Source organism: Arctopsyche grandis, chromosome 8 (assembly GCF_051622035.1).
Source record: "Arctopsyche grandis isolate Sample6627 chromosome 8, ASM5162203v2, whole genome shotgun sequence".
In the NCBI taxonomy this organism is placed as follows: Eukaryota; Metazoa; Arthropoda; class Insecta; order Trichoptera; family Hydropsychidae; genus Arctopsyche; species Arctopsyche grandis.
The window spans coordinates 3,848,676-3,866,451 of NC_135362.1; the positions used below are offsets into that span (position 1 = coordinate 3,848,676).

Below are 17,776 nucleotides of genomic sequence, written 5' to 3' on the forward strand. Positions count from 1 at the left end.
GACCAGTCAACATACAGCTCCTGACCAGCCACCACTACACTACGCGGACTTGGAAGATCAACCAGCCGGACGAGCCAGCAACACACTGCCGTATCCAGAGACCTTCCGAACATAGCCGAACGACGAGCCAGCAACACACTGCCGCATCCAGAGACCTTCTGAACATAGCTGAATGCCGAGCCAGCGACACTCTACCATATCCAGAGACCGCTGAACGACATACTTTTGCCCACAAATACCATACCTTTGTACAACCATAGGCAAACAATAAAACTTTATAAAACTAGCACAACAGTGTTTCGTTAGGCCGGGATACGGTCAACACTTACCTACCCCGCCTACAAATGTATAGGGGGGTTGATGGTTTTGTACCGCTTCCCAGCCTATGGAAATTCAGTTGAATTTTGAAGAGGATCTTTATTACAGGTGTATTTGTATGTACAGCGAAGTAGGTAAAGGATTCACTGGAACGAGCTAGGTCGAGTTCCTGAAGCTCACTGGCATCTGGGGACGATGCACTGGTTTATAAAGGTGTTGCTTGAGCAACGCGTAGCTCGGCTGGTGAGATCACGTTCTGGAAGATTCCGACGGGGTCGAGGTCTTCCTTTGTGTTCGATGTTTGATGCGTAGTTGCGTAGTTCCTTGGGATTTCACGTGTACTCGTGATTGCTCGTGAGTCGAATCGCCTTTATGGGTAAGCTGGACGAAGTATTTCGGCCACGGCTAACTTTCGTGTACGAGAAGAGGACACGATGATGTCATTTGTACAGATTAAGTTCGATGAGGGAAATAGGTGATATCACAAGTCGTGCTATATCTCTACAAATGAAAATAAATTAAGGCAAGCCTGAAACAAATAAAAAATTATTGTTTTTTTTTTTTTTTAAGAAAATGATTTATTATTATAATATTTGTATTAATCTCAATAAAAGAAACATATTTTTTTTAACTTTTTCCAAGAATTGAGCAGTATGAATTCATATTAAAGGTCTGTTCATACCTATTCAGCACGAACAGAATCCTGCAAGTACGGACAGTATTCTTTAGTACATTCTATATGGACGCGCATGAATGCGTAAAAGCGCATGCGCGAATGGAGTATGAATACGTCCATATAATGTACCAAAGAATACTATCCGCACTTGCAGGATACGGGTCGTGCTGGATAGGTATGAACAGACCTTAATACCAAACTAGAATTAATTACAATTCCTAAAATATTCGAATAATTTAAGTCATTATCCACATACATATATATATATATGTATTTCGATAAATGGATTATTTATTGTACAGGTTTAAGTGAATCCCACATACTCGCTCGGATTCTGAGAATTCTAACGGACACTTACTGAGTGCCGTTCGACCTAATCCGGGGGTCTCTATTGTCCAACCCCGAATGCATTTAGGGCCAGGCCGCACCGTGCGACTTGCGAATGACTTGGTTGAGGGCGACCAGACCAATGCATGCAGGTAGATGGGACATGCCACACCCGTCGATTTGTTTGTCGCACACATTTCCATACATTTTTTCGTGTCGCGCAATGAGACAGAAGAAACTCTCTCTCGTGTTCCTACGTTACAGTATGATATTTCGCGTGGGTATGATAAATCTCGATGGATGGAATTTTCGGGTTCCGGATGTTCCGTGATCGAGATTTTGGTGACGTTCGCCAGATTGCTTTGTGCGGAATATTTCCTATTAGAAAATCACATTTCTAGATAAGTAGATAATTTTGAAAAAATACAAGAAACTATCTGCCATTATTACCAACATTTTATAATTGAACTCAAACCACCAACTGATTGGTAGTTTAAATTTAATTATATTAATATTGACGTAAACCATAAAAAAATATGGAGATCGCATTTACAAATACTTGCAAGGTGAGTTCATGGTTTATTAAAGAAGTTTTAATCTATTGCAATAGCCTTGCCTCTCTTTAATACATATTTATGGTAGGTATTTCTCTTTACAAAAATAATAAAACAGTATTTTTAATACTTTTTTACTGAAAAACAATCATAATCTGAAACAAATCCTTTTATTGCTTTCATTCTTATTAAAAAAAGCAGGGCTGTGGAGTCGTTAAAAAAAATCACGACTTCGACTCCGACTCCAATTCCGATATTTACCAACAACACGACTCCCACTCCGACTCCGACTCCAACTCCGACTCCGACTCCGACTCAAAAATGTTAAATTTTATCAGGTTGTTTTCCTATCTATGCAAATATTTTTCATGTTATAGGCATAAAAATAAAACAAGATCAAATTAAACTTTATTAATTATTTATTTGAATTTATTCTTAAAAACAACATTGCTTCTAATAAATCCGTATTCAGCTCTCAAATCAGAATTAAGGATTTTAAGAGCGGAAAATAACCGCTCTACGGACACTTGGGTTGGCGGCAATGCTGTAACGATCAACGCTGAATTTTTTATGATTTCTGGATACTACTGTATTGCCATTTTAACATTTAAATTATTAGCTCGGTCAATTTTTTCCACCATTTTCAATGCATCGTAAAATTCATTTTTAAATTTTGAAATGAGTCTTATAGCAAACTAAGTTTAGTCGGAGTCGCTCATTTTTCACGACTCCGACTCCGGCCAAAACAGCGCGACTCCACGACTCCGACTCCACAGCCCTGAAAAAAAATATGCTGCTGGAGTTAACTCTAGAGATCAAATCTAAACTTGTCTGAAGAACTTTGTAACCTTCATAAAATTCACAAGGCCACTTTGCGTTAGCTTTATACATATATGTAGTTATTGATTACCTACCACTCGTTGATAAATACAGATATGTATCTCAAAAAAGTCACTATCTGTCGAGTAAATATAACTCGAAAGAAAGCCGCTATCTATTTACACACGTCTACCAATTTCATCATGTGTATGTGTTGTTGATATGTACGAACGCAAAACCTTGGCCGGTCAGTCGTATCTCAGTTGTCTCACGGGTTAGTTGGCTGAGATTAATTTATCCTAATTTTCGCAATGTCTTCTTCGACTCTGACCGCTTACAAGTGTAGTCGTATAGTTCTCGAAGATGAAATTGTCGACGGAGCTGTGATTGTCGATTCTTCTGGGAAAATAGCAGAGATCGTCAAAACTAGGCGACTTTGCTCAGATCTGGGAGATCGGGTTCGAGTTATTCAGGTCACAGTCGTTATCGTTCATTGATACGCCCCCGTATCAATTGTACTTTACATATTTTACTATTTATGTATCAGTACTTTGAATATATTCTGATTCTTGACGGATGCACCATCAGATACACTTCGGCCATATTGTATTTTGTAACAACCATTTTTGTACTCGTTTTGATTGCGATTTCGACAAACATATTAGAATAGAAAGCGGATAGAAAGTTCTAATATGTGATATTTTGTATGAAAATCATAAAAGATTCTCAGTAATATCTTGAAGCTCTTATTGTGCTAACTTTAAAATCGAAGTGGTCAATAACCGTAGGGCGAAATCATTCAGGAAGGACGCGGCACATGGTTTTACTTTATCTTTTTTAGGGTTCGGTGATTACTGGTCACAAATTACTCGTCACAAAGTCACTAAAATCTCTATAACGGAACATCTGGCAGCCGAAAAGTCCATCATACTAACGATAACTATCATAGTAACGAGAACTTGTGTGCCAAATATTGTGTATTCGCGATTTTCATGGCAAAAATTGTCTTTGTGACCACCCCAATGTGACGAATAGTCCAATTACCCTTTTTTAGATACTTTTGAACATACGAAAAAAATGTGGCATGCCTTGCACATATTCAAAGCACGCCTAGCACACGCCGTCCCAAATTCACCCCTGGAGTGTTTTCGGAAAAATTTTATCCTCATGTCCTTTTATCCTTGCTTGACAGTGATTGATTGATAAAATCGATAAAATTTTATCTTTGCTTGACAGTGATCAATAGTCACCGGACCCTGAGGGTGCCGTTTATTGTTCAAATGTTGTAAATGCATTGTTAAAGGTTTGCCGAACCTTTTTTAAAAAGCATTTACAACAATTGAACAATAAACGGCACGCTTCCGGTCCTACCTCTAGTGATCAAAAACGGTGTATCCTATATTTGAAGGAATGTTGGAGAACCCCCACAGTGGGGAGCCAAGCACACGACGTGCCGTTCTTCCCTGTGTGATTTCGCCCGTATACTGGCCAACAGCTGTATCGTTTCGCGAATCTGAAAAAATCATCGATGTTTGAAGATGTTTCAGTAAATTAATAAATTAATTCGTCCTTATATCTGTTTTCGTTTCTTTATTTTTAATTTTAAGAATTTATTGAAGTCCAATTGTTTTTACATAACTAAAGTACTTTTTTTTATTATTTTTAGATTACAAATGGTGTGTTGATGCCAGGCATAGTCGATTCTCATGTCCATGTTAATAGTCCAGGACGTTCAGAATGGGAAGATTATCCTTGTGCTACACAAGCCGCAGCAGCCGGAGGTGTAACGACTATAGCCGATATGCCTCTGTAATTTTTTTAACGTGTCATCCCATTTGAAATCCTAAAACTGTAATTAATAAATATAAATGGTGGAAATTTCAGGAATTCTATTCCTCCCACAACAACATTGAAAAATTTAATAACAAAAACTGAAGAAGCTGAAGGCACAGTGTATGTTGATGTCGCTTTCTGGGGTGGTGTTATACCCGGAAATCAGGTGAATAAATGTTCTTGTATATAATGTTTATAATGTCTATTTCGATAATATTATTGTTATTGTTATTTTTTCAGGATGATTTGCTAAGTTTGATAAAGGCTGGTGTTGTCGGATTCAAATGTTTTCTTTGTCCGAGCGGAGTAGATGAATTTCCTCATGTAATTGAAGACGATCTAGATAAAGCTTTGAAAGTTTTGCAAAATACAAAAACTGTTTTAGCAGTGAGATTTCTTTATGCAATATTGATATTGAAGTATTTCAGTATTGCTATATTTTTGACCATTTTAATTTTCAGTTTCATGCTGAATGCAATTTAGATGAAGATGATTGTAAAAAGTCAAGTAAGTATAATATAATAAATGTAGAAATAATATAATAAATTAAATTTTATTTATTGTTATAAAAATATTACAGGTAGTGAAGAATATAAAACATATTTACTAAGTCGTCCCCCTGAAATGGAGCACAAAGCATTGAAGCTTATAAATAAAATGGCTGAAAAATATCCGTAATAAATTATTATTAATTTAAATTAAGATATATATTATGTTTCAAGATTAATCTTGTTTAATATATGATATAGAAATGTTCGATATCATATTGTTCATGTATCAGCTGCGAGTGCCGCCAGCATCATCAGGGATATGAAGAATAACGGTGTTCATATAACTGCTGAAACTTGTCCTCATTATTTGACGCTATCATCTGAAGAGATACCAAACTGTGCGACAGAATATAAGTGTGCTCCTCCTGTGCGATGTTCCAAAAATAAAGTAAACATTTATACAGTTATCTAAATATTGACCTATAGAGCAATAATAATACTAATATTGTATTGAAATTTAGGAAAACATGTGGAAGTTCGTCGAAGAGAATGTAATTGATTTGATTGTGTCGGATCATTCACCCTGTACACCAGAATTGAAAGAAGGTGGATTTATGGAAGCTTGGGGTGGTATATCTTCTTTACAATTCGGTAACATTATTTATTATTATTTAAACAGTAGTTGATTTGCTTCAGAAGGACTAGATTTATTTTTATTTAAGGTCTTTCCTTGATATGGACTAATGCCAGTCAGCGAGGCTTAAATCTCATGGATATATCTAGACTTCTCAGTGCAGCTCCGGCTAAACTCTGTCGGCTGGATGAGAAGAAAGGTTCATTCCGGGTCGGTCTCGATGCAGATATGATTGTATTCGATCCCGAAGATGGTTATACAGTTACAAAAGATATTATATATCACAAAAACAAAGTAAGAATGGTTCGATGAAAAGATTGAATTGTTTAATTGTTGTTTATATTATGTATTTTCTTATCTGATTTTAGTTGACTCCGTATCTTGGAATGAAATTGAAAGGAAAAGTACTACAGACATTCTTAAGAGGGCAGCTGATTTATGATAATAATAAATTCTCCGACATTCCACAAGGACAACTGCTTTTAAACAACTAAATCTACTATATTAATAAATGTTGTTTTTATTCATATAACATGTTATTCTATTTTTATCAGATGTATTAAAAATTTTTTTTTTTATTAGATTTTATTCATATTTTAAAATTTAGTTTTAATGTCTTAATGCTTCAATATTATTCAACAACTAGAACATAGTAGCAATCTAAAGAAAGATAGAAAATCTTAATATTGCCATTACAAAAAATGTAAAACCCCCGTAAATCAATTCTAGTTTCAAAATCGAAAAATAAATAGTTATTTGAATATTTTTAGAACTTGTTTAATATAGCTTCTCAATGTTTAAAAAATATTACGCTTCTTTGCGACATTATCGACGGATGTCTCGAGTTCATATGTTTTATTAAATTTTATTCTAATTATACCTTTGGAAACGGTGGTATATTTTGTTTATTACTGATTGAATGAGTTTATCTGGTATACTTCTTCAAGACCAGATATTATACTTTGCAATGTGGAACGCATGTCTGAAAAAATCGAGATGCAACATAAACAGATCCCCCCTCCCTTTCGAATTTGTCTCCACTTCACGGTAAAATAGAGATTTATGTGTTTTTCCTTATGGTATGGTTTTCAGTTGGCACTCGGTCACACACAGCATTCAATAGATGATATTTATGTGCGAGTACTGTCACGTAGTTTTGTAATAGGTATTAAAATGAATCAAAACCAAGGAATAAAAGATGATAATCGAGATATATCAGTGTGTTTTATATCAAACGAAGACAAGTACACCACCAAAGAGTAGATTCGTGTGTGGGTAGTAGCCCAATGCTGCCAACTTAAAACTTATATAAAAAACGCTAAATTCCCATTTTATCATAGAACCAACAAAAAGGTTAATAGGTTTGTTTTGAAATGGTTCAATAGAGGATGAATAACTCAAATCTCAGGAAACAATTCTTGTCACTTTATTCAAGACATATTATAGGGGATGAACGAATGAGACGACTGGCATGTTGATGCACGTGCTTTTATTATGGAAGCCAGAGACGGAGTGCGGTAGCGACTCTGAACACGGGAGAGTTGGTCCCAACTCGCAGGAAGGTGACCGAACTCGACCATGTCATATAGCGAGCCGCCACAATATCTTTGATTCCGCTGTAAGGCGAGATTAATTTGAAAATTATATATTATCACGCCATTTAAATTATATGCTACTGCATAACGCCATCTGCTAACAACGCTTCGAAGCGTGACATGACGTCCGCAGTGCTGCCAGCTTAAAACTAATATAAAAAAACGCTAAATCCCTATTTTACCAGAGAATCAACAAAAAGGTTGAAAGGTTTGTGAAAAAATGCTCAATACAAGATGAAAAACTCAAATCCGGGACAGTTCCACACCAGTCTGGTCAGTTTATTCAAGACATATCTTCGTTTCTGCTATAAGGTGAGAATAAATTTGAAAATTATATATTATCACGCCATTTAAATTGTACGTTACTGATCAACGCCATCTACTAACGTGACGTTAAAACAAGTGCTAAACGTAGCAATTGGTTTTTGAGCGTGGAGTCGCAATGCTAAACGAGTACCATATTTTAAATAAACGTTGTAAATTTCTTAAAATATCTCTTTCTTACAAGCGTTTTATTAGTTTTATTTTACTCTTGCCAAAATCCTGGCCACGCCATTGAACCAGATCAATGTTCAAAAGGCTAGTACAGAACGTACGTTCCCTTTACCCTGTACTGATATAGTACTGTACTGTACATATGCCTTCACAATGCATTAAAACACAAAAATGGCAAAGTTTTTGAACGATTTGAAGACTGTAGGAATTTTTGATCAATTTTTTGCAAAGGTGAACATAGAAAAGGCTTGTAAAAAGCTCGAGCGGCGGCCGCAGAGCAAGAGAAGTACCAGACAATTGGTTTTTAAGGGTGGAGTCGCAATACTTAACAAGTACCATATTTTTACCAAGCATTGTGAATTTCTTAAAATATCTCTTTTTTATTTATTATTTACAAGCTTTGTATTGGTTTTTTTTTGCTCTTGCCAAAATCCTGGCGACACCACTGAACCAGACCAATGTTCAAAAGGCCAGTACAGAAAGTACGTTCACTTTACCTGTATATTTATTTTTTATTTTATTCTTCGCAACAGAGAAATGTAATATTAATAGAAGTGGCTTTAGGTGTTCTTTTGTTGTCGAGTGACATTCTGTCCATGGACAGATCTAAATAATTTTAGCATCAGTCGTATTTGACGCTTGGTGCTCGTCGTAAGTCCGATAAAAACTTCTGTTTGTTTATATTACACGCAAGATGGGCAAGCATCGGTAAAAATTGCACAATACATTCAAAAACACACAATAAACAACATGGGATACATTTTTATAAGTTAATTGATCCGATTGTATTCCGTGCGATGTAGCGTATTTATAAAATTGACAACAACTATTTATTCGTAAGGGCCCCTCTATTCTTATTACATCTCTCTGTTTAAGGTACCAAAAATACCATTAATTCACAAGTAAATTGATCCGATTGTATTCCGTGCGATGTAGCGTATTTATAGAGACGTTGGAAAAATGTGTAATTGTGGTAATAATGACTCCTTTCTGTTGCTTTTACTTTCCTTTATTTGAAGAAATAGAAGAGGGACTGCCGGCTGGTGTTTGGTGATTGGCACATCACCTATCGAATATTTAACTGATACTGATATTAATTAATGAACGCAGTGCACCGTCGGTAGCCCTCTGTTTATACATTTATAATATATCAGGTGGGGAGCGACCATAACAATATGAAGATTGTCCAGACGTACCGCGTAAAATTGACAACAATTATTTATTCGTAAGGGCCCCTCTATTCTTATTACATCTGCTTCGCAATGCATTAAAACATAATAAAAAGCTCGAGCGGCGGCCGCAGAATAGAGAAGTAGCAGACGGTGCGCGTCATAGACAACGCAACGCGAGGAGCAACACGTCAACGACGCACCGATGACGTCACCGCCGCGACGAGGATGACGTCACCACATCATACGGTGCGCTCAAGTCCCGCAGCATCGACGTCGCGACGCAATTGAAGGTACATACTACATAAATAGACGTAGATATAGACATATTGAAGAGAATTGCGAAGAGTTGACGCATACGAGCGTGTGCCGGAGTGTGAGTGTGAGTGTGAGTCGGAGTGTGGAGCGTGGAGTGCGGAGTGTGGAGTGTGGAGTGTGGAGTGGAGGAGAGGGGAGGGTCGAGTGGGAGTCTCCGGCCGCCAGTTGAGTGGGAGTCTCTGGTGCGCGCGCGTCACCTGACGCGGCTGACGTCATCGCGCTGACGTAATCACTGATGTCACCGCACTCCCCGCTCCTCCCCTTTTAGCCTCCCCCACCCGCCCTGCCACCCACCCACCCACCCCACCCCGCCTCTGCACCCTTCCTTCGCGCGCTCATCCAAAAGTGACGACACTGCTCTCGACTCCGACTCCAACTTCTGCTCCGACTCCGAGGATACACATCAGTATGTGTCATTTCAATTTTCGCTTTTGGACTCGCGCCATAATCTCTTATCTCCGTTGGTTGTTGCGTTGCGCGCTGTGAAACGCAATTACAATATTATATTATGTATATGTATGTACTATTTACTGAATGCAAGTTTCGCTCGGACGATGCCATTATCGAGTCGAGGTTGAAGTGAATTTTTCGCGATCGATTTTCCCCGTCTATGCGTTCGATTTTCCCTCGTGAAAAATGTCCGTTCGCAGAGTTCTTTTCAACTTTTTCAGCGTGTTTATTTGTGTTTGTTGCGACGCAGGGGTACTCGAATGCTGGTTTGCAATCCGTCCGAGGACTGATACAGGTTTTTCATTCCAAATTGACCCTATTTCATTTCAAATTGACCCCTTTTCATTTCAAATTGCCCTTTTTCATTTCAAATTGCCCTTTTTCATTTCAAATTAAACCTTTTTCAATTCAAATTGACCCCTTTTCAATGTCAATTTGAAATGGAAGAGGGTCAATTTGAAACGAAAAAGGGTTAATTTGAAATGAAAAAGGGTCAATTTGAAATGTAAAAGGATCAATTTGAAATTAAAAAAGGTCAATTTGTAATGAAAAACCTATATGACTCAAGTTTGCGAACGATCACTCTGACCCACATCTGAATATTTTCAAAATTGGGGTATTTTTACATACCTCCTTTACGTTTCACATGGCTTTCTTGTCAGTGGTCATTTTTATCTCTTATCCGATCGTTTTCATACTTTGCCATATTGTTACTTATATCATCGTTAGGTTGGCAGAAAAAAAGTCGATTCATTATAATGAAACTAAGCTTCAGGTAAACGATTATTCACGCCAGTTTTTCCTGTTTTCAATTTGAAAAGTTTTATTATTAGACTGTTACGCAGTCATATGCCGTCAATTGACAGTTGCCTGAAACAGAAACCGTCAATTGACATTTTTTCAAACGGCACTCACATTTTGTCGAGTGCACGGATGCGTGCACCTGGTTTTATTTAGCGTATACGTTTCGATTTACTGCATTCGGCAGTCTACATAATGAATTAGTTGCCTTATTAATGAATCATCAATGATAAAATGGGCTACCTAGAAGACGATGATCGGATAAATGCACTCTCGAGACATCCAAACTTTCAAAGATGCTCAAGAAGAACTAGCGCAATAGAATTCCAGAATAAGCCTCAAGGGGTATTTGTATGTTATCTGAGGGTGTGAAAGTTCTTCTTGAGCGCTTTTGAAAATCAGGATTTCTCGAAACTACACTACTATTCAGTGCAATTCAGTGCATTATTCCTGGAATCCTAGAAGACATTCATTCCATTTCAGTTCGTTTTGACAGATCGTTGTGCAATGATCGCGATTTCGCTTAAGGGTTTTTCTATTACAATTCTACGACACATCTAATTATAAACGTTTTATTTCACAAAATCCTCTTCATATATGTATAAATACCTTGCGTGTTTACAACTATTAAAATTACATTGTAACTGATTCTTATACGATCATTTTCACTAGAATCCAACAGGCAAGGATAATTTATTCTCTTACAGGGAAAAAATCTAACTGGAATTGTATCTAAACAGGTATGATCGAAAAAAATCTAAACTTTAAAACGAATGAGTCAAATATGACAAAATTAAATTAACAAGATTTTCATAATCCAATTCGCCGCATGCGGCACTCAGGTCAAGGTCCTTTCTCCAAATTTAGAAGATATGTATGCTTGTTTGATTTAAATTGTTGAAATTTATATACATATATATTCCGTATTTTATATACTATTTATCGATACTTCCCGAGTATTTTTTTTTCACAACTTACTAAAATATACCGAACTATAAACATTTTAAGAAACACTGATGATGTCTATAATTTCTCGAGGATAAGAATTTATTGTTGGCTGAATCATAAACTCGTATTTAAGATTCTCCGTGAAAGATGATTGGTTACGAGAATGTATTCATTTCGAAGTTGAGATTACTATATTTAGAGGCTATAAATTATATTTTCAATTAGTATACAATGAGATAACCGAAAAATAACAACAATGATTTTTAATAACGTTTTTGGAAACAATAGACCTTTTTCCAATATTAATATATTTGATTGGCGATCAGAAATATCAACTGGGCGCACAAGTCCTGGAAAGAATATTGGGTAATAACTTTTTATGATGACTTTCATATCGCTTACTTTTTCCCACTGTCAGTTTCGTGACCTTTATAAAGATATGATTGATGTTTGATTGCCTGTGTATATGTGTGATTATAATAATATATTTTTCGGTGTGTATTTATTTTAAATTGATCATGGATGTGTATTGCATTGCGATGTCAGGATAATAAATATGCAGAATGAAAATTGACAGCGGAAATTGCACCGCATATCAAATGCGGTCCAAGTCGGGACTGGTTTTAAAACGATTCTAATGGATACAAAAAAAATGTCAACGGACAACAACACAAATATGTGGTGCTCTTTGCTATTCTTACCGGGAATGTACAATAGATTTGCATACTCGATAAAAAAAAAGCGAGCTTTAAACCCAAAACTTTGCACCGTTGCTAATAAATTATACGTGTGCGTTTTTACAAGCGTGAACAGTTTCAAGAATTACACTTAACAATGTATCTATGAGAGATAATCGTCTATATCGCAACACATGAGTGCATCTGGAGCTTTCATTTCTCTTCAGATAGATCGATCAGCCCTTCTCAAACGTATTCAGGTTGCGGAACACCACTAAAAACCAGTCTTCGGCACTGCTATCGTACTAACGAATGACCCTAGTGGTCTAACAGGTTTCAAACTTACGCAACCTCGTACTATAAGTATGTAAGTTATTACTGTTTCAAATATGATAACTCAGTGGGTGAACGTTTTAAAATTAAAATTGTAATTATTTCGTTTTACTGTGGGACGTGGCAGGAATTTTATCAGTCGGATGTGGCGGTTGCAGATACACTGCTACTTATCGGATTTTGGTTTTCGTTTACTTTTTCCCTATTGTCCAATAATGGTCGACGTTTCCTCAACAAACATTTTCCTATTACATTTGACACCATCAATGCTATTATTTTCAACTGAGAAATCTTTGCAAATAGAGGTAGTTTTCATGTATTCTACGGATGTTCCCTTGTCACTTTCACTCGTTTTAGTTGCTTGCAATATCGACCGAGGGTTGAACGGTCTGCGTGCGGTCTACTTGGTGCAAGTCCCACCGTTTAAAGTCTGACCGCACTAAGCGACTGCTTAAATTACATATGTATATATAATATATAAATATTTTTTCGTTCAGAATTTAGCGAAAATTTCACTTAATATTTTCAATATTTTATGTAATTATTACGTCAGTTACGGGCCCGTATTTAACGGGCTGTAAATTACGAATATTATCGGTCAGTGACGTCCATAGACTATGTGCCGCCTTTAGGCGAAATTCAAAATGTCATCCTTTAAAACGATACAAACTAAAAAATTATAATTATAATATTAAAGATATACATTATATTTTTAATTCAATTAATGATTAGGATGCACTTACCTATGTATGTAGATTGGATTGGCGATCTTACACTAAGGATTACACTTACCTATAAGGATTGGCGATCCATTCTTGAATGACAGGTTGTTTATAATCTAATATATAATCTAAGATTGCGATTTGTATGTAAGGTTTAATGTAACTATGTATGTAAAGTTTGTTGGGAACATCGAAAACAAATCAAAGTTTCTATGACGACGATATCGTTGAATATTATATTTTTTCGATTCAAATAAATTTAATAAAAAAACAAATGAATGTTTACTATTAGATTGTTTTGCCATGTTTAAGCTGTTTATATTACAAATACCGAGCGAAGCCGGGTAAAACCACTAGTAAAATATAAATGGACAATGATTTCAATTTGCAATTACAAGTATTTTCCATAATTTTTCCTTCAGTTTGCCGCCACTCGTTCAAATTCCCCGCCCGTAGGCGTCGCCTTATTCGCCCATACCCACGGGACGTCCCTGTTATCGGTCATTGATTACATTACTATTGTTCATTAGTCAATGTAACAATTCCCTGACCGTTTATTGTTTGTATCACAGTATTAAATTCACATTACCAAATAGAAATATCGGACGATAGTTTGTTTTTAATTTTTCTTCGTTTAAATTTCTTTCCTTTTTATTTTATCCATGTACGCAGTAGAATAGCAATAGATGAAGTTTTGTGATCCTGCGAAAATTCGAACTCGAGATTTTGACTGATTCGAACTCAGCATCGATTACTGATCACGTTTTCATGATCTAGAAAAAATATGTGTCTTTGGTGTATTTTGGGGATTTTTTGAACACCGTTAGTCCTATCGAACTGAAACTTAGCATGGGTTACTGAAATTCTTATCGACACGGCGTAAATTTTTTATTTACAAGGCTTTTCTATGTTTCACTTCACTTATTGGTCTGACACTATTCCTACATTCTTCCGATCGTTTTGAAATTTTGCCATATTTTTTTTGTTTTGGACTTTGCTTCTCTTCGAACTTCGATTGTGTCCATCATTCACATTGAGTATTTTTAACAATGGAGTTACGAAATGTAAATCGGATGTTTGGCCGTAATTCATCTCTGCACGTTTCCACCGATGGATTGTCATTGGGAGTGTTCACAGTTTGAGAATCGGCGCAATGCCGAACTGACCGTAGCGCCAGATTTGAAAGTTGTACTGTTGCGCAAGAGAGCATTGCAGATTCGTAAAGGTGAGTTTACGAAATGCAAATCGCTCACAGAGGTTAGGAGCATCGACGATCGTACACGCGAAAATTGAATAAAAAACGAAAACAAAAGAACGGCATCGTTTGACGTTTGGCATTTGTTTTGGGTAAATAACGATGTTGCCAGTGCGGATTACGCATTCGGGCTGGCGCGTGTTGGCCACACTGTCGGTAATCGTGTGGGATTGTGTGTGTGTGTTTGCGGCGTTTCTGTGGATGACGCAAGCGAGTGTCGGGTGACGTCACCGCTATTTGCGCGTCTGACTCATGGCGCGTCACCGCATCGCAACTACACCAAACCACACCGCATACGTACAACAAAATCTATCCAACATTCATGCCCTTTCGTTTGTAAACTTACATTCGTCTCCTCTGATACAATTCTGCTTCAAATAGATTCATAAAATTCGTCATTTATTATACAATCTTTATTGCAGTTCAATAACTGAACAACTAGTTAGTACTTTCAGCCGAATTTTTTATTCGTTCTAGCTGTGTAATATTGTAAGGTGACGATTCGTATTGGTTTTATCAGCACATACAGTTCTGATTTTTTGGGTCTATGTGTCGAGACAGAATGTTAAATTACAGAAAACACAAATATCGGAAGGCAAAGATCGAAAGTCGAAAGATCAAAAAAAAAAGGTGCATGGTAAACGGTACATACTCACTTAATTTGCGCGGTACTATGTATATATAATATGGGTCTACGTGACGAGCCAGAATGTTAAATTACAGAACACACAAATATCGGAAGGCAAAGATCGAAAATCGAAAGATCTTAAGTCGAAAGATCAAAAAAAAATGGTGCATGGTAAACGGTACATACTCACTTAATTTGCGCGAGCAGGATACAACAGGAACAAGAGGAACATGCTTTTCCTCCCGTATTCTGCGCGCGCACATTAATACGGGAGGAAAAGCCTGTTCCTCTTGTTCCTGTTGTATCCTGCTCGCGCAAATTAAGTGAGTATACCATGCACCATTTTTTTTGATCTTTCGACTTAAGATCTTTCGATTTTCGATCTTTGCCTTCCGATATTTGCGTTTTCTGTAATTTAACATTCCGTCCCGTCACGGAGATCGTGATTTTTCATATATCGAAATGGTTTTCGTGAGGTGTAACCAAGACAGTTTAGGTAGGGTTTCCAGATTTCTTCCAAGTCAAATCGGGATAAATCAACAATATTAGACCACTTGGTTTTTTCAATTGATTACATTTGGCAAAAATTGAAATCATAGTTTTCAATGCACTGTAGAATAATTTCAACTACATCTATATAAAGTCTATTTAATTCATCGATCTACATTAGCGAGAGTATTTGAGAATACAATTCAACTACCCGTTTTTCTACAGCTATTTTTCCATTCCAATTTGGAGATTGTAATTCTCTTTTTAATATAATTTTTAATGCAACAAATTGATTGAACAAATATGTGTCATTTGCTATAATATTTTTCGTAGTTAACTGTTTTTTCAATATCTAGCCATTCTGGTATTTATTCCAAGCTCATCCAGGAAAACGCAGAGTATTTTTACAAACCTCTTTTATGTTTCACGTACGATTACAATTCAGAATTTTTTTTTGGTATTGTCCATTGTTTGAAATAATCTGTCAATGTTTCATAAAACTTTGCTACTTCTTTATTTCATCCATCAATTCGTCAGTTTGAAATTGCTTTTAAACTATGGATAATAGGAAAATTTGAAAACTGGGACTTTTGGCCGTCCCGAAAGGTTCGTTCGGGACACTGGGACACGAGGCTTAAAACCGCTGACAATCCCGATTAATCGGGACGCCTGGCAACCCTAGTTTAGGATAAGGTGACCATTTTTTCCAAATTCAAAACCAGGACATTTTTTTCCAAAAACATATACTTCAATTATTTAAAACGAAAATTAAAGAATCATGGACGCACATTTATGAAAAAAACAATAAATTTTCTTGAATTCTGTTATAAAATTCTACATAAGACTGGTTAATATTATACTAAGTGATTAGCAAACATTTTAAGGTTTCAACATTAAATTTCGTTTTATCACTGGACTATGTATTGTTCATCTAAGTAGAAAATCCTTTGGCTGGTGTTTGTTCCTGATAAATGGAAACGCCAATATTTTTGTAGGGAGACCTAATTTTCGCCGAAGAATTTGTATATTCATCCATCACAAAAATTCTCTTATACAAAAAGTGTACTGGTTTTATCTCACAACTTACCAGGACGGCTACCCAAAAAAACCAGTACTGTCCTGGAGAAAAATGGTCATGGGTAATGATATCTATTTGTCTTCCCAATCAGATGCACAACTTATCGTGACTATTTACCGCTCGTATTAAGTGCTTCAAAATCTCTAAAATATTATTCGATAATGTATGTTTTGGCTTTTCATAAGCCAAATTGAGAAAATTGTAGACCTTTTGTTAATTTTTGAGGGTATAAACAGAAAGTTGGTGACAAATTTTACATATGATATGTGCATCTAGATTTGACGTAGTGGAATCATTACGATACAAATAACATAGGCAGCGATATCTGAGATTGATAAATCGGAGAGATAACTACTTATTTACGTAAATTTGTGAATACCTTATAGATAATGAACTATACTTTTTATTTTGTTACTGATATATTGAACTGTGTATGGCGTGAAGCTCCATAATGCATTCGTGTGTCAAATTGAGTATGGAATCATACTATAATATTGACTAGTATATACTATTTTGGTGTACTGTAAATATTTTGTCAATATGATATCAAGATTGCATTTGATAAAAGGATCTTTTGTCCGACAAAAGATCCAATGTTGGGTGATTTGGCATACAATATGTATACACGTAAGTTGCCATTGTACAAATATCGCAGCTAGTAATCTCTACTATAGATATGTATATTAGGGTGATTATTGTTCCGTCTGTGGTCCATAAGGGCTCAAATTGCGTATTTAATGTAATGTCAATTGTAGTAAAAGCCAATGTAAATATATATTTTGAGTACATATGTACATATGTTATTTATTCAGTGTAATTCTTTAGATTTAGATAAGGTCTGTAGTCTGTACGTGTGCTATTTTTAGTTATTGATTTTTTTAGGAATTGCAATTTTTGATTGAGCATCTTTTTTTTTAACTTTTCGATAGATGACAACTTACAAACATCTGACTTGCATACAAATCGTAATTTTGCGATTAAATAAGTGCGATAGGTGTTAATTTACACATCGATAACGGTTTAAACATCTATAAATGGGAATTAAACGGAAATTGATTTATGCAAATGCTATTAGATTCCGTCGCGCACGTAATATTAGTCATTGGTGAGTTAAATTTATGTGCATTTTATTAAATGACTAACTAGCGAGTGTTGCGAAAATCGTT

At 36.0% G+C, this 17,776-nt stretch overlaps 2 protein-coding genes across 14 annotated transcripts in view; both read left to right on the plus strand.

The window, feature by feature from the left end:
• Positions 1-2,894: 2,894 nt before the first annotated feature.
• Positions 2,895-6,548, plus strand: LOC143915114 (allantoinase). Its single transcript, XM_077435546.1, has 10 exons — positions 2,895-3,167; positions 4,361-4,503; positions 4,579-4,693; positions 4,768-4,914; positions 4,989-5,034; positions 5,108-5,201; positions 5,277-5,466; positions 5,540-5,669; positions 5,741-5,946; positions 6,021-6,548. Exons 1-10 carry the CDS (start codon positions 3,006-3,008, stop codon positions 6,144-6,146), a joined length of 1,359 nt encoding a protein of 452 aa, XP_077291672.1. The 5' UTR covers positions 2,895-3,005; the 3' UTR covers positions 6,147-6,548.
• Positions 6,549-8,850: 2,302 nt separating this feature from the next.
• Positions 8,851-17,776, plus strand: part of CrebB (Cyclic-AMP response element binding protein B) — a 29,169-nt gene continuing 20,243 nt past the window's right edge. For 2 of the 13 annotated variants that reach the window (XM_077435902.1, XM_077435908.1), the window contains exon 1: positions 8,851-9,204. The gene's annotated coding sequence lies outside the window, so the exon portion shown is untranslated. Of the gene's footprint in view, positions 9,636-17,776 lie in introns of all 13 variants that reach the window. The other 11 variants (XM_077435910.1, XM_077435922.1, XM_077435915.1 and 8 more) reach the window with 10 other exon arrangements.

Excerpts from the sequence above, each read along its gene's own strand:
- LOC143915114 (XM_077435546.1), top strand. The coding sequence starts at position 3,006 with ATGTCTTCTTCGACTCTGACCGCTTACAAGTGTAGTCGTATAGTTCTC. Across the intron at positions 3,168-4,360 it reads ATCGGGTTCGAGTTATTCAG|ATTACAAATGGTGTGTTGAT; the intron begins GTCACAGTCGTT and ends TATTATTTTTAG. Across the intron at positions 4,915-4,988 it reads ATACAAAAACTGTTTTAGCA|TTTCATGCTGAATGCAATTT; the intron begins GTGAGATTTCTT and ends TTTAATTTTCAG.